This window comes from Pseudopodoces humilis, chromosome 16 (genome assembly GCF_049639895.1).
Source record: "Pseudopodoces humilis isolate 2021_Gansu_Grassland_sample_001 chromosome 16, ASM4963989v1, whole genome shotgun sequence".
In the NCBI taxonomy this organism is placed as follows: Eukaryota; Metazoa; Chordata; class Aves; order Passeriformes; family Paridae; genus Pseudopodoces; species Pseudopodoces humilis.
The window spans coordinates 10880828-10906610 of NC_142215.1; the positions used below are offsets into that span (position 1 = coordinate 10880828).

The following is a 25783-nucleotide window of genomic DNA, read 5'->3' on the forward strand; positions in this document are numbered from 1 at the left end:
GACCAGAGTCAGGCCCTCACACCAGCTGAACTTTAGTAGGGTTGAATAAAAAAGTGAGAATCTCTACTGCTCTGAGCAAAGCTGAACCTAATTAAATATTTAATGTGTTTTTTTTATTCTCCCAAATCCTTTGCTTTCTTGCTCTTTCATACTGTGATATGATGACATTTGAACAACAAATGCAGCCTTGGTACGTTGGTCTCCTGGTAGTGCTTTTTTATATGAAAAGCTTGCACATCCCAGCTGAAGTCCAGATGCTGCATTTATGAGGTATTTTGTCTTGATCAATTTTTAAAAAATATTATTCCATGCCACAAAATTAATAGGCACCTGGGGAAATACCAACCAACTCTTCCCTACTCCTGCAAATACTAACCTTTCCCAGATGGGAAGGTATTTCTCTTTCCCTTTATTTACCTGCAAGATGTCCTTGCTATAATGCTCAGAATCAGAGAGAGAGAAGGAAGCATTAAGAAGAAAATGCTATGGAACACACCAGCCACTAAACCCACTGCATTCTGAGGAGCCATTTACTGCATAAACCCTGCATAATCTTCCCAGGGTCACAGAGTGAGTCATTAGCAAGACAGCACTAAGACAGAGGCATCCTGATTTTTCTAACTACTGTGATTGCTTTAAGACCCCAATTTAAAAGGCCATAGGTTTGTTCTGGCAGTGCAGTCATAGAGATAACTACTCACAGCTTTACAAATTGGTTTTCTCACAGTCATCTCACTAGCATAGGCCTGCAGCCCTTTGGTGTTTTGTCTGTGTTCTGTTCAGAAGTATTTTTTTCCACAAAACCCAAAGCAAGCCAGAGCTGAGTAGGAGCCTCTCCTCTGCTCTCCCATGCCTGCAGCTGCCCTGCCCCACATCCCACTGTGCTGGGACCTCCCCTTGCTGGGGTGACCCTGGACACATCAAGCACCCTTCCTGTGCTCCTTTATCAGCTGTCACTTCGGATTGTTCTTCAAGAGAGGCCTTAGGATGCTCCAAACCAACCGGCTGACCCAGGAAAGCATTGGAGGAGAAAAACTGTTGTTGCTGAGCTTGTCCTTATTGCTGAAGTTCCCTTCCACAATGGGGCTTCTGTAGGTGCCTGATTTGGCATCATCATTGGCTACAAGCCACCTCTGTAAGTAAAGGGAGAGTTTTCATGTACTTATTTTTCTGACTAATTATTAATATTTACATGGACTTCTGTGGTGTTTGCACGCACCACGTAGCCCAGCAGAGTATGTTGGCAGATGATGGTCTGGCTACACCTATCCAGCCACATCACTGGTTAAGGGAAGGCTGGTTCAACACAGACCAAACCATGGAAACCCAGAAAATGGTCACTCTACACATTTTAGATAGAGACATTTTGTGAACAAAAAATACCCCAGGATTTGTGTTGCAGATGCACATTTACACATCACTAAAACAGCTATTTTTAATTTTCTCACTATGACCTTTAATGCCTGGCTGAAGATGACTCAGGTGGGTACAGCCCCTCCACGGAGGGAAAGCCGTTAGCCACACTGGCTGACACTGGTGTCAAAGGCATAGTTAATTTTAAAGTGGGAAAGCAGCATAAGAGCCGTACGTGTTTAAAGCTTCATTTCATATATGAAGACATCCAATGAAGAAAACCCCATATTAATAAAAAAATATAAATTTTCTTTGGTACTAGGAAAATATATATTTAGCCATTACAGCTTTAAAACTTAAGCACCGTATTTCTTTTTCCTTGAGAACTTTTCTCTTTTTTATAAGATGCAACTAGGTGCCATTGGAGTGTTGTAACATGCACGGCAATTTCAAATGATTAATACCTTGACAGCATAATCTTATAAAAAATTGGTTTTATCCACCATCTAAAATCGACTTTTTATTAAAAGAATGTTATAGTTGTTTTCTGATACTAAATTACCTTGATTATTTTAAAATTGTATGAGATGTTGACACATACTAAATATACAGCATCTATTTTTCTGCTGGGACTTAACTATTTGCCTGAAAGGTGAGTTTCAATTATTAAGCATTAGGAAGTATTTAGGAATGTCCTGCTATGTGAGTCAGCAATTAATTTGGCCAGGAATTAGCTCTATCTTTTGTAATCTACCCTGTAAAATGAACACACTACCTTCTTTCAAAGCTGTACTGTATTTGGACAAAATTGGTATTTTTTTGACCTTAATAAGAAAGGTTTGCAGGAATTAGAGCCCAGCTGAAACCTGGCTGGAACTCCGGGGATCAGCTTCAGTGCCCGGCGTTGGTGCTGTGTGGGCAGCCCCGACTGTACCGAGCTCTGCCACCACGTGCTGGTTACTCTGATCTGTATTTACCTCAGGAGGCTGAAAGTCACTGCCAGACCCTGCCTGTGCCCCAGGGACACACAGCTCAGTGTGGCTGAAGAGGACACACAGGACCCTGGTGTGTGTCACCCCAACTCCGTGAGGCTGGGAGCGGCCGAGGGCTCCGCGCCCTCCTCGCAGAACTGCTGAAGGCCAGCAGAGACTTTCCCCACGGTAATCCCACAGCACACCCGCACTAATAATGAAATTACGCACTTGGTACATGGGAATATTTTATTTTGACTTTACATGCGGTGTTAAAAACCCAAAGAACGTATTATTTACACATCCACAATACAAGTTTACAAGATATCTATACATGTTAAAGTACTCTATAGTAATAGAGCAGCTTCATTTAAGGGTTACTTTTTTTATGCCGTACCATTAAAAAAGATACAATCTGCGTTTACCTTTGCACAAATGGATAAAGCATCTTTTATTATTAAATTAACAGAATAAGGACTAGGTTGAATGTTAGAAATTTCAACATAAATACTGAGAGAACTCACATTACCATCTACAAGGCAGCACAATGTTACAGGAGGTTATCAGGGTTCACATACATTTATCTTCCGGGTCACACAAGTCTGTATTAATATTTGTAAAGTGAATTCGGATCAGTTTGTGTCTTCTGACAACTGAGTACATTTTAATAGTTATTAATCTGTAGTGTTTTAGTTGCAAGACAGAAGTGTTTAGGAAGAAAGATCATTGATTTTTGGATCCAGAGGTCTTGGGAAATAAATGTCCCTTACAGCCTTACAAGAAAAAAATTACTACTTCTATCCTTTATTCTTTGTTCTGTAACAGAGATCCAGTTTTTAGTGACTAACCTTTTCTCCCCTTTGAACACATAACATAAATCTCCACCGTCATTGAAACCCATTGCAGTTATCTGTCCCACTAATTCATGAATATTCCTCTGCCATGGTTATTTCTATAGTTATGTTCAATAAACAATGTGGTAGTGTGTAGTTTGCAAGCTAAAATAGCCATCTGTGTTGAACATCAGCTGCAAGTGGATACTGTAAACCCTACTAAATAGCTTACACAACTTTAGCAGGTGTTCCATTACCCTAGAAACCTCATTTGATTTCACATTATAACTGTTTGATCCTTCAGAGAGCTGGAGTGGAATGTTTATCATGGTAAGGTGATTTAATGCTGCTGTCTTCTTGGATTGTAGGCTGCCTTTAGTTACCATTAATTATTCTTGCATCTTATCTTTTTTTTTTTTGGGTGCTGTTGAGAGGTTTTAAAACTGGCACTCGGGAGATATGTGCTATAGTGAGAACACTTGACAGATTTAATTTTTTTTTTTAGTACTTTTATCATTTGCATGAATAAGGCACAAAATGCACAGATTCAGGTAAACTCACACATAATATTTACAGAATATTGTCATTACCTGCATGACTTTGGAAAAAAACAAACCTTACTTTACACAACAAAAACAAATTGATTGCACTACTGTTGAGTTTTCACAGACTGCTTCTGCCAGGCCAATTAATGTTTCTCCTTTTTTACTGACAAGAGTCTATCAGTGTGTAGGGCGTTATTAAATGCAACAAAAATGTGACCTTCTCCAGTTACACAGGCATTTGCCAAGTGAACTGACTATTAGCTGCCCTCAGCGAGGAGTACAGGGGCTCAAGTTCACAGTGGCCAGGTATTGGATGGAGGCACTGTGGAAACACAGTAAAACTCCCCCGTTCCAGCCCAAAACACTAGATTTGAAATGCACAGCTCTGAATCAATAGCAGCATAACAGAGTTATGAAGAATTAAACATATCTGCACTCTTTGACTGGGTGACTCTTTCATCCAGGCGTTCCCCTCAGAAGGCTGTCAGAGATGCGCAGTTCATCCTTAGCTGGCTCTGAGCTGAACCCAGCGGGCTGCAGAAGGCAGAGTCATCTGTTTGTTCAGTCATGCTCAATGTAAACAATTCCATAGCATAAAAGATGCAATGGGAACCTAAGTACATCCTAGTGTGTACAGTACACACACACATCCACACACACGCACAGCTTTATCTGTGGCAAAAACAAAATGCCACACACATGGAGAGAAAAAAATAATGCTACAGTTGGGCCAGAGACTTAATTCCAGCAAATTGATTATTAACCCAGCTATTCATTGAGACATTACCATTTTCTGACATTTGTGCAAGAGGCAAGGTGAATGCATACATAGTAAAATGTTCACATTTAATGGGAATGACCACACTTAATGGCAGTCTAAAATGGAACCCATTTTTCAAGTATTTGCTTACTGATTTTTTCCCAACAACTGTTGTTTAGCTATTTAGAACAGTAATGTAGCCCCCACCCCATTGTGCTACATGTCTCCTTAGCTCCAAACAAAAGAAATGTAATGACCAGCACTTTCCTTTGTTTTTTTTTTTGTGTTCGCTCCTAGCAAGTACACGAAGTCTTGCTAAAGCTACATGTGGCAAGACACAGATGTTACTCAAGTAAAGACAGTTTCTTTGGCTACTTTGTTCTCCTTAGTAACAAGCAAGTCTCTGCCTTATGTGTCTACCACAACATCATTTCACAACCTGTACAGGTCAATGCCACACTCATTTTAGCACAGACATGTCCTAGTAGCTGTATTTGTTCAGTGGTCTGACTGACGTTGTCTGAGGGACGAATGAGGGTTTGGGTGGCACGTCGGGTTTTAGGGAGGGTGTCCTCTTTATTCCTGTACGAGGCAGGGTGCCATTGCTCGTGTAGCTGCTTTGCCTGGACAAGGAAGGCTGGAGGTGAACGCTGACAGGCGTCCCTTGCATGTAGTCCATCTTTGTGCCTGCCGTGGGAGCCATGTACCCCCCACGATTAATACTTGGCTGTCTGGATAACAAAACACCATTTGGTGAGTTCAAGTTTTTAGGAAGGGCAGATATTGAGTGCCTCTGTGAAGAATTTTTGTGATAACCCCTCTGCCTTTCCAAAGAGGTCATTGGTACTGCAGGAGTGGTGGGAACGTCCACTCGTTTTGTGGGACTGTTCCTTGGCAGAGTCGATGGAGGAGAGTATAAAGACGCCTCCCTGTTGGGAACCTTAGGTGGGATCTCAGACATATTGCCCATTGGATCCAGCATTAAAGTCTGGTGGGCCATTTGAATATCTCCCATAATTGCTTTGGGATTATTAGTAGTTTCATTTAAGTGTTTCAGAAAATCATTCAGGGTGTTCCTGGAATCAACAGATCTCCTATGGTCTCTTTTGCTGGATGATTTTGTAAGTGGATGATCAAGATGTTGCATCTTTTTGTCTGCCTTGTGCGCATTAGAATTTGAGAAAGATGTGTTGTAGTCATGGGTAGCATTGGGGAGAACAATAGCACTGGGAATATGTCCATGACTTAGAGGAGAGTGAGGTGGAGGACTAGAAGGAAAAAACTGAGGGCTTTTTAATGGGGTTTCCTTTCGCGAAGCATTGAGGTTACCATGCGCTTTGTCCGACTGACTTTTCATTGCCTGCAGAGTCTTTTGTTGAAGAACCGGTGTAGATTCAGGAGTTGGAAGTGCAGCTAATTCTGGAGGCTGGCCCCTGTGGTCCATCATCATGGACTTGGTATCACCATTTGGAGGCAACTCCTTTCTGCTGGTCAGCAGGTTTGTGTACAGTTTGGGAGAATCAATGTTCTGCTGATACTCCTTGACAGGACTGTCAAACAGCCCATTCAGTTTGGCAAAGCTCCCGCTGGAGTCAGTGCAGGACTGAGCCGATTCTGCATCTTTGTGTATTTTCCTGGATTTCCGTACAAATATATCCCGGTAACAGTAAACAGCCACTCCCGCAATAAAGGCTCCCAGGACAAAAGCGGCAAAGACACAAGTGATTAGGACATTCATATGTACCATTTGGTTGGACTCTCCCGACTGTACTTCCCACCTCACACCTGCAAAAGACAGGCAGGATATCATAAATCTACAGGTATTTCACACTGACATGTTTCAGAAGAAGGCAGCCTTCCTCATGGAAGTGTCTATTAAATATTTTTAAGTGCTCTGGCTGTGCTGTTGGTGTAACTCAGTAGGATCCTGCAATCTACTCCAGTGGTGAATGCAAATAATTTTATAAAAACTATAAAATGACTGTGTGTGCACTGACAAGGCTAAATGAAAACTGCCCATTTTCTTTGAAAATGAGGAAAGCTTGCTGCAGCTTTTCTCCTTATGTTTTGTTTAGCCTGTCCCCAAATTTCCTTTAAGGCTCACAAATAGAGGCCTTATGTTATTAACATTAATGATTTCTGCTGGAAAATTGAGGTTAGAAGGTCCTACTGGTCCAGACAGCAATTAATAACTCATGGATGGATTTCTCTCTTACTTTCCTGCCCAGCTCATAAATCAGTATCAAAGGAGAGACAGGATTATGCAAATGTTGTGTAAAAATGTATAATATATATACTGCATTGTTACAGCCACACTAATAGAATACAGTAGAAAACTTGTAAACTACTCTCCCAGGCTGCTAGTCCTGGAGTGACACACCTGCGCTCATTATAAATGTCCAAGTTTGAAGATAATGTGATTCTCTTAGAGCACTGATTTTTACTTTTTACCAATAATGAACATAAATACTTTCATAACATTATAAAAACAACTTAGGTTAAGTTATTAGAGAATGTTAAAATTTAGAAACTTTTAGCTTAGACCAAGAAATTGAATATTTGATTAATTTTTTATTTGGGTATTAACAAGCTACCTTTGATTTTTTTAGATTTTTTAAAGCAACCACAGACATCTTGCAGCTAAGACAATGTTAGTTTTTAATGAAAATAATTCTGTTGCAATCCCAAGAGATGTTAAAATGAAAGACAAAGAGGGAAGGAACAGAGCCACTTTTTGTTAGAGGCAAGGCCTTTGAATATTGTTAATGTTCAGGGTTACAGGTTTTAATGGCTTTGTGCAGAAGCAGAAGGAAAACGTGAGTAAAGTTCACTAATAGCTATGACACAAAATGTGATTCAGAACCAAGAGCAGATGATAATAAAAACTTAAAGCAAAACAGAAAATAACTGCAACAAATTAAAATGACAAATGCATGGCCATAATGGCTGATAGGAAACCTGATATGTTTTGGTGAATGGTAATAAAACAGAAATGGTTTTTGGCTGGTGAGATTTTTCAGTAAATACAGAATTGTGCAAACATGTCTGTCACCTTGCTGTGCTATGCACTGAGAGAGAATTGTGTTAAATTTTGGTTATGGGATTGGAAGCTTCTCGATTCTGTGGTTGACTGCAATAGTCCTACTGAGTTAAAGTCTCAGTTGCCATAAGAGCCTAATCAAAGGTTCACTTAGCTGAAAGAATGGCTAGAGGAAGATGAACTACAGACAGAATAGGTTTCTTGTGTTCAGCTTAAAACCTCTGCGTATCTCAGTATGTAGTGAGATCATCTCTAAACTGATGCTCATATCCAGAGAATAAAAATTCAGCACTTTCTTAGTCTGATCCTTATCCTTCAAGAACATGTTGAAGGCACGCAGAGGCTGGGATATGCCCCCTTAAACACATGGATCTCTCATGGAACTCTGTTTTGCGTTCTGTTTTAAACCACCACCCCCAACCCCAATGAAAAAAACCCAAAACATAAGCAAACATTCATGAGGACTAATGGTCTAAGCCAAACTAGACTGGATTGAAAACAATAAACAGAGGTGCAGATAGGTCTTGAAGGTATTTTTTAAAAGTATCCAGAACTGCCATTGACTTCAATGGAAGTTTTGGACCACTCCAGGATTAAAAGGCTGAACTTTATACCTGTGTTTCCCATTATAAGCTCTAAGCAGCACTCTGTCCATGGGATAAGTAGATATGAAAAACATGATTGCACTGTCTGCATATTCACAGGAAATGGGTGTAAAATACAGCCCAACAATCACGGCTGTTACATTTAAGCCTTAGACAATGCTGAGACTATCAGGTTTCCATTCAGCTGCAATGTATTCCCTGGTAAGGCCTTACCCTTTGGGACACCTGATAATGGATCAGAATAATCAGAAGTGTTTGGGTCATCTTGAACTACAAATTTCCGAGAGCCAGTCACTTTAGGTTTCCAGGAACCAATCACTTTAGGTGATAGAACTGGGATACTTGCCATTGTGGTAATGGAAGCTGAGGAGAACTCCATGTCTGTGGTGGCAAACAGATTTTTATTAATGTGTTTCATGGCACGTCTAAGCTATAGCTGGACACAGTATTTTACGGGAGTTACATGTCAGAGCAAGATGTGACCCCCCTTACACTCTGCAGAAGTACAGATGGCTGATAAAAATCAATTACTTCAAAACTGAAAATATGAAAATAGTACATTTACACTTCAACAGCTGCTAGCCAAAAAGCCAGAGAAGTCAACTGTGAAAGCAGTGCAAAAGTTAAGCAAGCAACTGTGGGGGTGAAAAGCACAACTTAGTCTACTTAATTGCTATATTCTTCACTGGAGACAACATACTTGGCTGCCTTTTAAACATCTTCAAAAAAAAAAAAAGTTACTTGGAACGATACACACTCATGACAGGTTATGCCTGAGAAACCAGATCAGCTCCATTACTGCTATTATGGTATACCAGGAACTGCTGAATGAGCCATTTCTGCAGGTGGGGATAAAAGGAATGTTTTTAACCCCTATTTTGTAATGGTTCCTAAGGAACAATCCTGCACAGATTCTGGCTCCTCTGTAATATGTTTGCTGAACAGACCCACCACAGCCTACATGAAAATGCACAGAGGAAGAAACTTATCAAATCGGGTTTACAGTTCAGTCTCATTTACACCTTTGAGTATTTTGTGTTCACTGTCCCAGTAGGTTTAGGCAGGAAGGTCTATGGCTTGAGATCAGACTTGAGAAATGTACTTTAAAAGTACACTTACTCAGGACTTGAAAATAAAGTTCAATTTTATCTGTGTCATAAAATATTACTTTGAAAATTCAGTTGATAAACACTCATAAAGTCAGGCAGCATTTCTGTGTGACAGTTTTGTTTCCTGAAGTGAGTCTCTAACTTGCATTGTGGGTAAATAGATCTGGAAAATATTTGTCTCAAACCTTACTTCTTGTCAAGTTACAGAAGTGAAAACATCAGAAACCAAACCACAAATAATATTCTTGTTGCACTCTTACAAATTTAGCATACAAATAGATGATTGTCTTGTTTGTCATTCAGAAATGTGCCCTTGGTTTGGAAGCAAAGACCCAAATTCCAAAAGCAAAGACTAGAGAATAAGGGCTGAGTGGCTGAGTCTTGCTCCTGTTGAAGTCAAGACAGATTCTGCTCTTGAGTTCAACAGAGGAGCACTGGGTGTCCCTGAACACCAGGGGCTGGTGGTGAACACACTATTAGAAAAATCACTGGAGGAGAAAAGGATGCAAAAGTCCATCTGACAACAATGCACAACACTTTTTCTAAGCCACTTTTGTCTACACAATTTCTCATTCAGCTACACAGTTTGTGATGTTAAATTTTTTTCCATTAGCATAAACTACTTAAAGCATTTCAAAAATAAAGAAATACACATTTTAGAAAATGTGTATTTGTGCAAAAAGCTTGCTGGGAAAGAAGGAAAAGAGAAAAGGAGAGGTAAGGAGGAAGATGATGAAGTTCTGCCATTCATCTACTCGAGATGACCAAGAGGGGCATTCACAAACGCATGGCTGGGGATCAAGAGTAAAGCTTAGTGGACTTCGTGCAGTGAAGATGTCATCTATGTTAATCAGGCTCTTTAATAAAAGATGTCTCAATAAATAATGAGCTGTTAACATGCGGCTACACAGGGTGAAGTGCTGAGTGAGAAGAGTCTGACTATCTTTACCATCAGTGGGAACATGAGTAAAAGCACAAAAATGGAGGATTGCCAACTGTGCAAAAGGAAGGAAAAAAGGGCTGAAAATGCTGAACTGAAGGAAAGTAAAGGTCATTAATTCAAAAAAATTAAAAAAAACTAACCAGATGTTGGGTCGCCAAATATTTTGTAATCTGGTGTAGCTGTAGTAGGCAAAATTTCTAAAAGAATTAAAGGAACAAGTAATCAGTAAAAAGTAACAAAAAGAAAGCAAAAGATCTCAAACCTGAGTAATGGAAAATAAAAACTAAAATATCACTGGTTACAAAAAATAAATTCTTCAATACTTTGCTGTAGACCCCAAATAGCTGTAAACTGGTGAAGGAAAGAGAAAAACTCTGCCACCCAGGACTAAAAAAGCTCAGCTTTGTGAACATTCACAGTAACACCAGGTGATGTGTTCATCATGTTACTGAAAAGCTCATCAGAAATTTAACATCCACAGTGAGGTGTGGCCACAGACTATGGTGAGACATTCCAAAGGAGCAGCAGTGCCTGTGCCTTACCATGGCAGTCCCCAAGCTGTGCCGTGTTGCCGAATTCGACATCTTGTACGAATCCTCCAGTGCTGTGGTTGTATGAAACAAACAAAGAGAACCTGCAATTAACAGTATTAGTAAGGATACAAATGGAGATTTTTTTTTTCTGGAAGCAGCAGATGGAAACCTACACAACAGCCAGTGTGTGGCCCAAAGGATTGTACAAAATGTACAGGATAGTCCGGCTTTAAAACTATTTGTGTGTGCTTATGCCAGGAAATGGAAGAAAAACAATCCCTTTTTTTTAGCAACTACATCATGTCTTCTCCATTGGGCATGCTCTTGGGTTTAGATACAACCATCCAATTATACCAGTTAAAGTTTGCACTGGCCTACTACAAAGGCCTCTTTTTAAGATACAGCTGCTAGTGCACCATATATTACAGACTTGATTTGTGCAAAACGCCTTTGGTATGCATATATAACACCCCAGCTCCAGTGCAGAGGCACAACCTTGCTCTTCCCACTGTGAATCCTGCACTTTCATGTTTGCAATTGCCTGTGTCCTGACCATGAGCATGCCTGGGAGGGGATACTGTGTCCTGTCCTCTTGGGGCTGCTCAGGTTTGCATGCTGCAATTGCTTGCCTTCCTGCTTCCAACTGCTCTTCCTACAGGTCTGCCTGTCCTCCTACACATGCAAAACTCTCACTGAAAGCAAGTCATCACCCAGAAGTTGCAGAATAAGGCCAGACTTTAGCATTCTGTTCCCTTACATATACAGTGCACTGAAAAAAAATCTTTAAAAAAATAGAGACTTAGTAACTGTGCAAGGGAAGGGCATGAGCTCGTGGGGTCTGTAAAGCAGATTTAGAGATGCTGGGCTAACTTGAAAAGGAGTACTTACAGCATGCCTGGTGTCACTCTTCCACATGCCTCGTGGTCTAACCAGCCACAGTATGGGTCCCGTGAAGCAATACATGCCCTTGCAAGAGAAAAACCCAAAAAAATTATGCATTTTTTACTTCCTTCCTAAGAAATGTTGGTGCCCTTGCTTTAAGGGGGAGTTCAGGAATGGAGCCGTACTTTTTACATGACCCATGACGCTCACACCGACTCAGGGGAATTCTAACGACGCAGCTGGAGAATGCCACGAACAGAGCATGGTGGTCTCTGTCCAGCTGGAGGGAAATGACTCTTCTATCCTCCTCGCTTTCTGCATTACACCTGGTCAGCAAAAACAAGGGCAGGCCACTGCTTTAGTGACTGTAGTACTTTGTGCAGTAAACATTTTATTGTCTGTGTAGCTACTGAACAGAAATTTTTCACATACATAAATGTAACCTACTACTCTTTGCTGAGACACTGCTAATCAAACCTCTGAGTTATCAAACACTGGCTTCTGGCTCCTGCTAACAGCTAGGTGAGAAATTCGCTGAACGATGTAGGAAAAAAATCCAAATCCATTTTCTTTGTTCTCTCAGTCAGCATAAATATTGTGAGAGAGCAGAAGAGTCCTGGTTTGGAGGCCTATAGAGTCTATTTGGAATGCTTCCACTCCCAAATTCTTTGTGCCAAAAAATAAACAAGTTTAAAATGATCAGATATAGGTTATACACTATCGGCCACTCTTGAGCAACCCTCAAGATAAGCACAGATCACTTCTTTTTAACATCACCAAATACTTCTGACATTTCAGAACTATTTGTGGGAGAGCTAGACTGTGTCGCTGACGTCAGTGGAGTGGAATTAGGCTGTTCATTCAACCCATGCAAAATGGCAAGTGACCAAATACTTTCAGGTTATTCAACATGAGGAACACGATGAAATGACAAACAAGTGGTGATGGTGGTGATAATGAGCTAGTTTACTATAATCTTTTTCAGCTATGTACCAAGGACTAGATGAAGAGCTTAGATGTTCTGGTAATACTTACTTTGCATGATTATAAGCTTCAATCTCTTCCAGTAATATGCTGTCATTCAAAGAAAAAGGCCTGGTCTTTGCCAAGATTTTAAGTACTACTCCTGCTTCGGAGCCAACAAATATGACTGTGTAGTTCTGGTAGGGTCCAGCAGCGTGGTCTACAGCAATTGCTGTCAATCTGTATCTAGCAAGACCAAAAGGCACATCATTAACAGCAAGTTTACTTGTTTTCCTTTTCACAGGTGTTACTTTTGAACTGTCATACCTGACACGTGTTTTGGTAAACCAGGGCTCCTCAGTGACTGAGGGAACAGCTGAGTCCATCAAAGGATGAGATTTGATGAAGGAGAGTGTTTCGTCTGGGAAATCAATGGAGGTTTTGTAAGCCTCTGCTAGGCCGTGTTTTGCACAGCAGCCAGGTCTGAAATGAGAACAATATTGTTTTCCTCTTGATATTTTAGTTAATGAGAAAAGGCAGCCGGTTAATGAGCATCCTTATGGCTGAAGTGTCAAGCGCGGCTTTGGGTTTTACCCAATGAGGCACTCGAGTGCAGCTGATTTAAGGTAGCTCTTTACAGGGACAATGTTATGACATCATGAGTGAGAACCTTTTACCTTGGCTTTGGTACTTTGTCTTCAGGTACAGCTGTCCAAACAGAGTCAGGAGTCTTTTGTTCTTTAAATCTCCCTTTGAAGACTTTCTCAATGTCATCCATGCTGAAAGCACACACTGCTGAACCAGGGATGCTGTAAAATTCAAAAAATAGTTTCAAGAACTCAGATTACAATGGCACCAATCTCAGTGTAAGAAAGAATCCAAGATCTGCCTTTGATTAAAGGTTGCTCATCTCTTACCTGTTGAGCTGTGTGGTGAATACACCCACAACAGTGGGTACTCCATTGATTTCTATTATGTCTGTGATAGACTGCAGAACATCAAAGTAGAAGAATGAATCCCCAGGAACTGAGCAGTTGAGCCGAGCTTTCAGAAAGGATGTCCAGTGCTTTTCCAGGACCCTTTGGGAGCCCCCCATGTCATTTTTGCAGATGCGTGCCACACGGGAATACACAGCCTGCAAAAGGCAAAAAGAAGAAAAAGGGAGAGAGGCTTGAGAGATGCAAGGGAAAGAGTGCTTGTTTCTGAGCCCTTAATAAAACACCAAGATAATGTTGTTAACAGGAAGCTGCCATTTATCTGCAGAGAGAAGATGAAAGCAAATGGCGTTCAGCTTGGAGCGCACAGGCATCTTAATGTATCACCAAGCAAATGCATCTCCACAGTTTGCTCCCACCCTTTTCGCCTTCAAAATCATATTGTTAGTGAGATTTAAAGACTTTAATTAAAGCCATGTGTAAGGGATTTAATAATTTATTGTAGAATATCCTTCCATGGTGAGGCATGAGTATTATACTCTGTACTGGCATGACTGAATTATTCAATATCCAGGGACATTAGAGAAACTTCTTTGAAACTCTCCTTTTGTGTTGTTTTCTTTTGTTTCTTTAATAAGCATGAAAACACCCTCAGCTTTTCCATTACTTGGCACAAGAGTTAAGGCAACAGCAGCACTAAGGCAACAGCACATTGAAAGACACCTGTAGCGAGCTCTAACAGCGAGACCTGGAGAACAGATACAGCTTTTTGGTTGAAGAATGCACTGCTCTACTTCTCTTTTTCTCTGCTCCCTGTAAATTATAACCGTGATAAAACTGTGCAAGCTTTGTCCTAGTTCCTCCTTCGTATTATGAACTGTGCTAGTTCCTGATGCTGTTTTAGGATGAGCTCTTTCTGCTATGACTCAACACTCACAGTGATGATACCGACCTTGCCTAAAGTGTTGTGCTCTACAGCAATTTCTCGGAAGAAGAAATAAACATAGTTCCCATATTCTATGGCATGGAGGAAGTGTGGTTCTGTAAGAAAGAGCAAAGAGAAGTTACTTCAAAGAACTGCTCAGTGGGCACACAACAGTGACACTGAGATTTGGCACCTCCTCCCCAGGTCCACACCAGCCAATGTGAGCTCCAGTCTTCCAGATACTTTAGGATGTACAAATACAGGTGCCCTGGAGTTTAAAAGAAGTCTTTAGCATTGGCTAATGGACTGTGAAAAGGCCCCACAGAAACTGTATTTCAGCTAAGGTATTTTGTTACTGCAAATTCATTTTCTGAAGCACTTAACAAAAATTTGGTCTGTTTTTTTATTTTTTGCATTATGCAGCTTTTTAATACTCTGAAAGCCTCATGCTTGCTGACACTGTAGCACACGTGTAAACCAGGCTGGCTGTGAATAACCTGACCTTCTGTGTCACTGCAATTACATTTGCCATGTGTATGGGAAAATACTCCCCAAATTACCTTTTATCCATTTGGAGTCATACTTTATTGTTCTTAAGGCAGATCCATCCCCCATGCTGCGATAAATAACAGCATCACTTGCCAGGAAATCTGCTACTGTTGCTGAATACAATTTTCCATCTAAAATGGAAATTGAAAACATGGTATTAAGAGGCCTTTCATAATCTAGAGAATTCTGACTAGCCTGTATTTTTCCCCATTTCTTTACTGTCACACTTCCCCAGACTGCTGTAACCTATTTATTAACAGGTCAGCTTCTAATCCATTGGAGGCCCTTTAAAAAATTTAAGAGCAGGGGCACCATGACACCTTTAGCTTTCCTGGGCTTGCTTTAAAAGCTCTCTGTCTCCTTTGGTGTCATTAATCATTTAGACTCATTACAAGTAAAAGTTCTTACCAGCAAAGAGGGCGACATTGGTTTGTCTGGCATCAAATGGGCATCTTGCCAAACCACTAATTTCCTCCCCATCATACTCTAATGTATTCAACTAGAGAAGAAAAATAAATGGGTGATAGTGTCATTTCTATTTTGTGCACTGGCAGAAAAGCAAAACATTGTCTTTCTACAAAACTTAATTCAGCACATTGGCTTCTGTCTGTTTTTATTTCACCTTGAAGCACTCTCCAGGCACACTGGATGTATTTGCTAAAACCAGTGCAAGCATAACCAGCAACAGATTAATGACATCTTCAGTACTCTTACCCGATAGTATCTGCACATAGGGTTAAATGCATTTGTTCCACAGACAAACACCATCTCATCATTTCTTGGAACAAAGACTTTAATGAAGTTATGGCATTCATCCTGAAAAGAGAATAAGATGTATTAATCACAAACTCCATGTATATAATAAATACTAGTGCCATTTTTCTATAATGTCCTAAACTTACTTTATGTTTGCCTTTCATAGCACAGTTCTCTCTGTCCTGCTGCTTTGATCTCCATGTTAATTTCTGTTAAAGCAGACCAAGAAGGAACATTTGAATTCCTTGCTGCAGCAAATTCTTAAAAAAAACCCATTAAAATCAAAGAAAACACCTCTCCCTTTCCAGCACGCATCTGCTCACCTTGCTTGGGATAACTTCTGATTTTGGAACTTCATTTAAGTTTACAGTGTAAACCTGGTCCCTGTTTGCAGAGAAAAAAACGTAAATTCATTAATTCTGTGCCTCTTTATTTAAGTTAAATCTGCTTTCAGAATGTTATGTTAGACCAGCAACTTCTATGAAATGCTTATGGATTTTCTGTGTTTAAAGCAAATGGGAGAAGGATGTTCATGGGTAACATGAGGTGGCTTTGATTTTTATTGGTGTGGTCCTGAGATAGCACCTGCAGTGTCCAGCTGTCCATCCCTGTCTGCCCAATCTGCTGAGGACTCACCTGGGCTGTATGCAAGTGTGTTATGCACTTCCTACAGCCCTGATGTGTCAGTCCAAGTTTAAAATGATCAGGAGAGGTTTTTATCAGGCAGGACAGTAATATAAAAGAGGGAAAAGAGCATTTGATCATTGGTTTAAGCTTAACTACAGTAACTGCAGCCTTCAAATCCAATTTTCATGCACTGGCCACAGACATGGTATATTTCTCTGGGAAATTCTGCCCCAATTCTAATTTTTATCATATTCTGCACATTTTTCTAAATGAATTTTACACATAAATGCAAAACTAGAAGAGAAAAGAATTTTAATCTAATGAACTGAGTGAAGGAAAATTACCTGCCAGTGATATAAAGTGTGTCTCGAATTTTCAACATTAGTTGGAAGTCCAGTCTGTGCTGAGATTCATTGCCTGAAGGGCGTCCTCTAAATACTGGATATTGCCTTGAATCTGCAAGTAAAAATGGGCTACACCATCACTCAGGATTATAGAGCTAAAGAATCAATATATGGCATTGATTAGCTGTATATACTAGGTGTAGAAGGGTTTAAACTAAATTCCTTGAGTAATGTCTTGAATATAAATGAGGAAAAGATGGCTAATGTCAGCAAATGTTCTTTTTCCTGAAGTTATTGCTGTATTTCTGATTGCTTTTTTAAGAAAATGATTAAGTGTTCTATTAAAGATACAAAGCCAGTAAACACATTTCAATTTGAAAGGAATCAGATTTTTTTTTTCCTTTTTCCCTTGGGGTGGGGGGGGTGGGGAGGGCAAAGAAAAAAATAGTCAACATTAGAACTTTTTCCCTGGTGTTTAGCAGCACTTGCAGATTACTTACAGTGGTAGTCCACAACATTAATGGGGTCCTCGTCTTCGGGGAAGCTGACGGCCCGGCAGCGGGACAGGCTGAGCAGCGTCACCAAGGCACAGAGCACGGGGAGCCTCATGGCTGGGGACAGGTGACAACACTGCTCAACTACCTGCAGAACAGGGACACAGACGTGAGGCTGCAGCAGCACAGGACACCCACACCACTCCTGCTGTGTGACACTGCCCTGCTCGAAGCTGCCCTGAAACATATTGATGTTTGCTAATTTCTAGCTGGGTTTATGGGCATTTCTGAAGAAGCTGACGAATGTCAACCCATTTAATTCACAGAATCAGAAACAGAACATACAGGCTGCTGACCTGACAAGAAAAATTGTCAAGCTTGGGATTAGAATTTTAATTGAACAGCAATCTCTTTCCATCCCCTCAATCACCGAATGTCATCCAACACAAACCCTTTTTTCATACAGTACTAAATTTCATCCACAAAACGTCATGACACACAGAATGTGTCTGAACATCCATGCTGTGTTTTAATGTCATTGCTTGTTTCCAGTTGTGCCTCCCGTGCTCAGCCCAACGTGCCCACTGGCACAGAGCTGCTGCCCAGGAGCAGGCACCTGACGCTTTTCCTGCTGCGGTGACTTACACATGTGCAAAGTAAATGTAAAATGCTGCCCCTGCAGCGTGACAGCGTTGTCACACACTTCACAAGGGTGGCAAGAGACTCAAACGGAGATGCAATGTTGAACCACCTTCCCAAGATGCCACTTTCCCCCTCATTCTATTTCCTACTGTCAAAGGCTTCAGAGGCTTTCAGCTGGGGTTTGTGTGTGTGCTCTGTAGATCACACAGCACAGGTCACGATAGCACCACAACATTATACAACAAAGCTTTTAAGAGGGGAAGGGAAACATAACTTCTTCAATTAAACCACAGGGATATTTTAGCGAGCAGAATGTAACTACTCAAGTTGCAATTTGGGTAGGATGCGAGAAAACACATCTCAAAGTGAAATGTGATCCTTAATGACTGCAAGTGGACTGGGCAGGGGTCATATTTCTCATTAGAAACCTGGCAAATGTAGTATTATTCCCTCCTCCAAGCTTTTGGAGGCATTCATTCAGCCCCGACTCACAGGTCAGAGCTCTGAGTCATCAGCTCAGTGCCTTGCAGTTGCTGAAATTGGTTATTAAACGCTTTGTCTAAACAGAAAAAAAAAAGAGAAACCTTTCCATTTTAATATTTCAAGACTTTCAGTGAGAATAACATGTTGCCAACATGAAGTGCCAGACATGATCCAGCAAAGCACAAAAGTATTAATCATTTAATAATTTGAAAAGCAATTAAAAAAACCCCTTCATAACAACACTTAACCTTTCAGTAATGCTTATGGGGGACGAAAATGCTGTATTTGTTAATTGATACTATGGCTGGCAAGGGGCAGGGCTTCCTCCTTCCAGAGGCTGCTGAGCTGTCAGTTTGGGCTGGACTGTGAGGAGACCAGGCTGGGAACATTTGGGGGTGCGGGGTGTTGTCTGGATGCCTGCCCATTACAGACTGACCTGGAAAGAAGCATTTTCCACTGTTAATGATATTTCTGTATTTCAGTCCACCAGTCCAGAACGAATGGGCTGTGCTCTTAGTCAAGATTGATGAGTGCAGTGGTTAATAAACACTAATGATTCCTGGCACTTTCCCTCTGCTCTTCCTTGTCCTGACACGGCCTCTTCAGCTGAAGCATCTTGCGTTAAATTACTAATGAGCAAACTTAAAACAAACTGGAATTAATAAACTTAGTCAAATTAGTTCTTTCTTGTGAAAGCACCATTAGAGCAAAGTCCTGCATCACTGTGGCTCCCAGACACAATAACAAATCATTAATGCTTACACAATCTTTTTTTTCGGGGCTTTTTGTAAGGAAATGCAGGCTCCAAATATCCAGCCCACTCCTTTTCCAGTGAAAGGGGGGACACATAAACTGCATGTTGAGTTGGTGCACAATAACATCTATAAGGTGCTTAGTAAAAGTCCTCCCTGAAGCCTTGTTTTCTTGGAGAACAAATGAATACAAATTGCCAAAGAGCAAGAAGCTCTCCCAGACATGTAGGCTGTAGTCAGCATAGAAGATGAGGCTGCTTGAGGCCCACATCATGACTCAAAGAGACCCTGGCCCGGCTTCAAATTGCACACAACCTGTGAACTGTACAAGTTCCACCTGTACCAAGCAGGGGCATGTCATGGGAAGTTTCTTTTTCCTTCCAGTGTTACGTCTGGGAAGAATTGACTAGGGCAACAATTACAAAACTTCCATGTAACCTGCCTGACAGAGGCAGATACTGATTTCTGGACTCCAGGAAACGGCTGCAGAGAAAAGGGCAATTTGTTTTTGTTTTTAGGTCACAATTGTCAAAGGGCAACTTGTTTTTAGGTCATGATTATCATGGCCAATATGCAGCAAACTGTCACAAAAGCAAACAGGAAACAACTGAAATGCCAGGTAAACAAAGTATCAGTTCTCTCAAACAGATTCAAATTTCAGGCAGGGTATCAAATGCCCTCAAAACAATGTTAAGTTTTGTAAATGTAAATTCAGATGATGTGTTTCCCCAGAGGCTGCATCCAGAGCAGAAGCAAACTCACATTTATGTCTTCCCCAAAAAAACCCTCAGACATCTCAGGATATTCCAGAGATGAACCCCAAGAACATATATGGCAGGAACAGCTATGTTCAGGAAGATTTTCTAACTAAATATCATCCGTCACAAATCTCTATCAGAGAAAATACCAAAATGAAGCACAGACCTTTGTCACAGCAAGACAGAAAAGAGAGAGCTGCACTGGATCAGCAAACCACAGGTAATCACTTCTCACCAGCCAGGCAACAAGTACAGATTTATTATTTTGCTTGTAAAATTATTGAAAGAATATTAATAGTAGCTCTGCTTTCCAGCTACATATGAAAAGAAAATGCACCTGCTTCAAGAGGCTCTTAAATGCAGCTTTTATCTGGTTGGACACAGGCTTGAGATCAGAACCACTGAAGAGAGAATAAACTGGGAAGAACAGCTGTTTCCTGGATAATCAGAAAAATGGGCTCCATCTAGCCCTTGGAGCAGGGGTTTATGACAGCCAGGTGTAGCCTTCTGGTACACAGATAGACTGGTGTGAAAGAAGTAATTCCTGCCACATTCAAACCTTTTAGTGGAGGCCACTACTGGGGACTACAAATAACAATGCTGAAATATCTGTTAGGCCTGGAATAGCTGATTATGAAATGCTGGCAATGTCTACCTTCAAGAAAATGCAGAAAACATTCATACTCTGGGTTTGATTATTTTCCCCTGCCAGGATTCAGCCCAGTCTTTGATTAATTTCTCTTACAAATTGCATTCCTAGCATTTCTGCTAGAAAACAATCCATGGCAAGTGCAATGTTTGGAAATTACCATATTGCTATCCTTGTTTTGCAGCTGGGGAATTGAGGCACAGATCAAGGCTGAATTTGTGACCAAGGCAACCACCAAAAAAGCCTTTTCAAAGGTTTTGAGCTGCTTGGTGTCAGATGTGCTCCTTCCCTGCAGCACGGGCACACTGAGCAGTGTCCCTCAGGTGAAAAGCTGGTTACAGATCAGAGCTCCCCTGGCCATGTGGCCTATGCCATAACGAGTTGTGTCTGCAAGGAGAAAGAACAAGAGGTGTAAATGTTAACTGGTGGCAAAAATCCACCTTGTTAAGGAGGCGAGCAACCTGCCTGAAACAGGCCTCAGGGAGATGCTGTTGGTCAAATGGGAGGCAGGCAGTTGTCCCAAGTAATAAACTGGCTCTTTGTGGCTGCCACCTTTCAATCTCAGATAGAAATCCCATCCTTCAATTCCTGATTGGGGGAATCCAGAGAAGCAGGATATAATTTCTGTTAAAATATGAGCCTGCCTTCAAACAATCACACATGAAGGGGAACAGGCTGGTGTTTCTTGCCCATTAATCTACTCCAGCCTTTGACAACGTGGTGGTGACGCTCCATCAATCATCTTTCCGTGCACTGCCACGTAAAATAGAAGGGGGAAGGGAAAGGGCATTCAGCCAGCTGGGGAGAAGCAACATATAAAATGGCTTCAAACCACACTGATGCAATACCTTCTACTTACTGAAAAAAAAAAAAAAAAATTCTTAAAAATCTCCTTAACATGATAAACGCTTCTCAAAATGCTAAGCACAGAGAGAGTGCAGTACAGCAAATCCAGGCTCAAGTTCAAGACAGGTCAGAAAAAAAGATATTTCCTAAAAGTCAGCTCACTTGTGAAGAGTTTGGCAAGGAATGGAGGAAAGAGTTGCAATAATAAAAGCTGAGTAAATGACTACATCACCTTCCTCCTCCACCAGACTCAGGCTGTGAGGTGAGACCAAGGATCCCCTCTGTGCTTGGAAGTACAAGTTGGCCGCAATGTTGAGGGGGTAAAGACAGACTTCATTAGCAATATGCTGAGCCTAGTCAATTTATGTTGATGCAGTTTCTCACAATCCCAGCTGAATGGACCTGGACAAATCAGGAAATCCCTGCTGTCCTCTTTTTCCTCCTGCATGCAAATGGCTCCCTGAGGCCATTAATTAGTGCAGAGGCACTGACTAGTGTCTTTCTCAGATGCTACCTTCTGAAATTTTGAGCGTGAAACCATGTAATAATAAAAGTTAAGCCAAAACAAAACAATCTTTTACTGCTGCCTGCTCACAGAGTTCAAGTTTCTCAGGGCCTAAAGCTGAGACTTCAGCTCCTGATGCCGAGCAAAGCAAAACCCGGCAACTTCCAGTGAGCCCCTGAGACAAGCCCTGCTGGGCGACACACAGCACCCTTGGACAGTGGCTTCAAGGCACTGCTCTGGCCAAGGGCTCTGTGCCTTCAAGCTCTTTAACCAGAAGAACACTAAAGCAACAAAGATATGTTGACCAGGCTAGAGCAAGCAACAGATTCCACCTGCACCCAAAAAGAGACTGAATGAGAACTTAATTGTGTTTAGCCCCTCTCCCCACTTTTTTTTCCTTTGGATGCAAAGGACTAGCATACAAAGGTTAAAAATCTTGTTTACTGCAGCCTCAGGGATTATCTTTTTCTGTACAAATCACTAATGGTCTACTAAAAGCAGTTAAAAAACACTACCTGAAAAGGGTATGGTTCAAGTTCTGGGCTTCATGAGGTAAAAAGCCTGCTGGCAGTGACTCTGCTTTAGGGGACTAAGGATTTGCACCTGAGTTTACTTGCTGATGGTAACTGCTGCCAGGTGGGACAAGTTCAGCTTCTTGAACCAGCTGCAGAGAGAACAGAGCTCGCCACTGAGTGCAGACTACAGAAAGGGAGAGTGCTGCTCAATTTCGGTCTGTTGACCAGGTCAACAATCTTTTCAGAAGATAAAACATTCAGAAGAAAATTTATGAAGGTGGTACAGGCTGCCTGCAGGGGCACCCTAGACTTGTAGAAATGTACACAGTGGCAACTACAGATGCACCAGAACTACAGATGCACCCAGAATAGCACCTAATCCTTGCTGTGACTGGAATAAAGTAACTCCAGAGCAGAGCCACACACTGGGGAACCAGGCAAAGTTTTGGTAATCAAAATATGAAAATGATGCCTTTTTGTACATGAGTCAAAATATATGACCAGCATGGTCCAGGGTCTGATGCCTCAAATTCTAGAGGGGGAGCCAACAGTTCTTTTTCCTATCTCTATTTTTTGGTCTTGGTCTTTTTTCCCTATGTCTTACTGTGTGAAATGTGTATGATGAGTCATTTGCTTACAAGCCAGAAAAGTATTCCACATAGAATGCAACATTTGCCTTAAAAATCCATATCGGTATTTATGATATGAAAGGCAGGGATTAGATTCCCATTTTAGGTCATATCTATACATAGGTTTTCCAATGAAACAACTGCATTTATAGCATGGTAAGTCCTCCCAAAGCAGAGATACAACAGCCAGCATCAATGGAAGTGTGATTTACTTTATAATTCTTTTTAATGTCATTCCAGTATGTGTTTCTTCTAATGAAGGCTGACTTCAATAAAGTTCCTGAAGGCAATGCCAGAGGTTTACTGTACATTCAAATCTTAGAGATTCTCTATGATGTGATAAATCTATGTTCTGGAATTTGGTGACAGATTGTTTCAGCTAATTATCAAATAACACAGGAAAATATTTGTGGCTGTAATGAAAGAAAGGTGCTTAATTCTTGTAGTTCCTCTTAGGAACATGAAACATGATTCTGTATGAATGAATAGGTAATAAAAACTCTTTCTGTCCTATAAACGTACACCCAAATGTAAACTTGCAGTACGCAGCCATCCTTACTTTTTATAACAACTTTAAAGTCTGCAGCTCTGAAGAAATAATTTAGGATATTTAGAGCTGAGATATTAATTGAGCATGAAAGTGCAAATAACAGGTCTGTTATTTTAAGATAATACTTGACTTCTTTTAAAGATTCTGCATTAACACCTCTTGATCTATGCCTAAGTAAAAAAAGATAGTTTAATATTAAAGTGATGAAACCCTACCAGTGAGTATCACAGCTTTCATCTTAATTGGCTTATGGCACTGCCAGCTACACTTCAGTTGTTTGCAGGCTTTGAACGTTGCAGCAAGCGCACCCCTCTTGCTCTAGAACGAGCTGACAGAACTTGCAAAATGGATGGGGTGACTTTTAATGATGTAAGTGTTTAGTGGTTGATTAGAAGCACTTTGAGGCTAAATTCTCCTGTGATCAGAAATTTACTTGAACACCAGATAGTTTCAGCAGGAAAGGAAATAAAATGCTGAGCAAACTGTAAGTGATTGCCTCAATTAGGGTTATTTTAAGTTAATTTTTGAGACTGAATGTTAACTACCTTCCCTTATAAGCATGACATGAAAGTCCTGCACCTGAAACCAACCCTGATTTCAGCTTACATCTATGGTCAAATCTGTTCTGTTTTGCAAAGATCCTACAGGACATGCTTTCCTTGCAAGTTTGCCAGGGCTGGGCTATCAGTGATGGAGTGCAAGGTGTTTTAACTTAAACAGTGCTTTGGATTCACCATTTTAGCAGACCTGCATTTCATTACTTCAAACTGCTCATGCCCAACTGGGACTGCCCTAGGATGTATTAAGTCCACAGACTGGGGCAGAGAATATTTGTTCCATACTCTGGGCACTGATCCTCCATTAATTCCTGGCCATGGGCAGCTCTGGTAGCAGGAACTCCTAGCCCTGCCCTGACCCCAACCCGAGGAAAGCAAAGCCACCCTGCAGGGGACAGCAGCTGTGCCTCATCAGGGTGAAGTCCTGAGCACCTCCAGCTCCCAGCTGCGTCAGAGGTGTCTGAATGCTTTTGATTAATGTGTTTTAGACCAAAATTCTTTTATCCTGAAAACTAGGGAGAACCCCTAAACCATAATGGCAAAGATCTAATTATCTCCCAAAGTACATACAGGCTTGGACGTAGGTTCAGAAACACCCAAACTGCCTCCCTTGGCCTGAAACAAAAGCCTAAAACCTAGACCAAAGTATCACTTTTCCTCCCTCTAGGAGGGTTAGCTACAAGTGTGGGTCAGTGCTGTAAGTGACAGTCAGTGATCTTCCTGCAAGCCTGCAGAGCATGATTTACATACAAAACTGCCACTCATTTCAGCATGATTAAGCATCATCTGATAAGGTAACTCTGAGACAGGTATGAACCAGTACTTGCAGGTGAGGACATAATGAAGGTCTCAGGCACAACTTGCACAAGTCCAGCTGACGCCACAGCCAAGGGAGGCCTTCCCCCTGAGCAGGGCTGCAGCCCTGATCCTGAGATAAGTGCTGCCCATGTGAGTCCTGGCTGGATCCCAGGAGGTCAGGGTTTGCCTACTGGATGAAGTGAATGGGATGTTTTGAAATGGAAGGGAGGTTTGGGGGAAGGAATATGCCCCAACAGGCAGGGCAGATGGAGAAAAAAGGGATCTGCACTGTGGAAAGGGCACATCTGCTGTTCAACAGGCTGTGCCTCAGACAATGTGGCTGTCAACCTCACTCCAGAAAGCATCACTTCTTTCCACCCACTGCTCTCCCCTGCTACAAACATCCCTCCAGCATCTCATCACTGTGCCTTGCTGGAGCATTGCTGGCTTGAGTTGCTGCTGCTGGGGAAAAGGCTGCTGCATGTCACTGCTCTCACTTCAGAGAGAAAGTAAATGGCTGCGGAAAATGCAAAGGGAGAGACAGGAGAGGACTCAACTGGTAAGAAGCACATGAGAGACCTTAAACACTGTGCTGGTATTCTGTGTATGCCATTCTCAGGGCTGGAATGGTCAGCCAGCCGTGCCTGCAGGAATACTGCCTACAGAGACTGGGGAACAAGGTGTTTTTAACTAGTCTTGGTTTTTCTGCACAGACTAATGTGGTAGCTGGCCACCCAGTTACCTACTTGTACATGCAAAGCATGTGCTCTGCCCCTTTCCTAGGCACCATCAGTTACATGTACAAAGCACAGGCATGAAAACCTGGAGGAACCTTGAGCTCTAAGTTAACAATTACTATTATCTTGTTACGATTAAAGATTAACCATGCCAGTAAAAGGATGTGTTATGAAATGTCTTTCCCAGGCTGACAG

General features: G+C 41.4%; 1 protein-coding gene across 12 annotated transcripts in view; it reads right to left on the reverse strand.

Annotated features, from left to right (window-relative positions):
• Positions 1-2559: 2559 nt before the first annotated feature.
• The window catches only part of SEMA6D (semaphorin 6D), a 130006-nt gene continuing 106782 nt past the window's right edge, over positions 2560-25783 (reverse strand). For 3 of the 12 annotated variants that reach the window (XM_088062944.1, XM_014251240.2, XM_005521501.3), the window contains exons 2-19: positions 17174-17315; positions 16674-16785; positions 16026-16086; positions 15849-15911; positions 15661-15762; positions 15355-15445; positions 14958-15077; positions 14425-14513; positions 13455-13672; positions 13215-13346; positions 12865-13020; positions 12610-12783; positions 11760-11900; positions 11581-11658; positions 10702-10793; positions 10300-10356; positions 8321-8488; positions 2560-6247 (exon numbers count right to left, since the gene is read on the reverse strand). In XM_088062944.1, the coding sequence (XP_087919070.1) occupies positions 4944-6247; positions 8321-8488; positions 10300-10356; positions 10702-10793; positions 11581-11658; positions 11760-11900; positions 12610-12783; positions 12865-13020; positions 13215-13346; positions 13455-13672; positions 14425-14513; positions 14958-15077; positions 15355-15445; positions 15661-15762; positions 15849-15911; positions 16026-16086; positions 16674-16785; positions 17174-17282 (3267 nt within the window). In that variant the 5' untranslated portion in view covers positions 17283-17315 and the 3' untranslated portion in view covers positions 2560-4943. Of the gene's footprint in view, positions 6248-8320; positions 8489-10299; positions 10357-10701; positions 10794-11580; positions 11659-11759; positions 11901-12609; positions 12784-12864; positions 13021-13214; positions 13347-13454; positions 13673-14424; positions 14514-14957; positions 15078-15354; positions 15446-15660; positions 15763-15848; positions 15912-16025; positions 16087-16673; positions 16786-17173; positions 17316-18728; positions 18934-20611; positions 20839-21529; positions 21672-22317; positions 22344-25783 lie in introns of those variants that run through there. The other 9 variants (XM_088062940.1, XM_088062939.1, XM_088062938.1 and 6 more) reach the window with 9 other exon arrangements.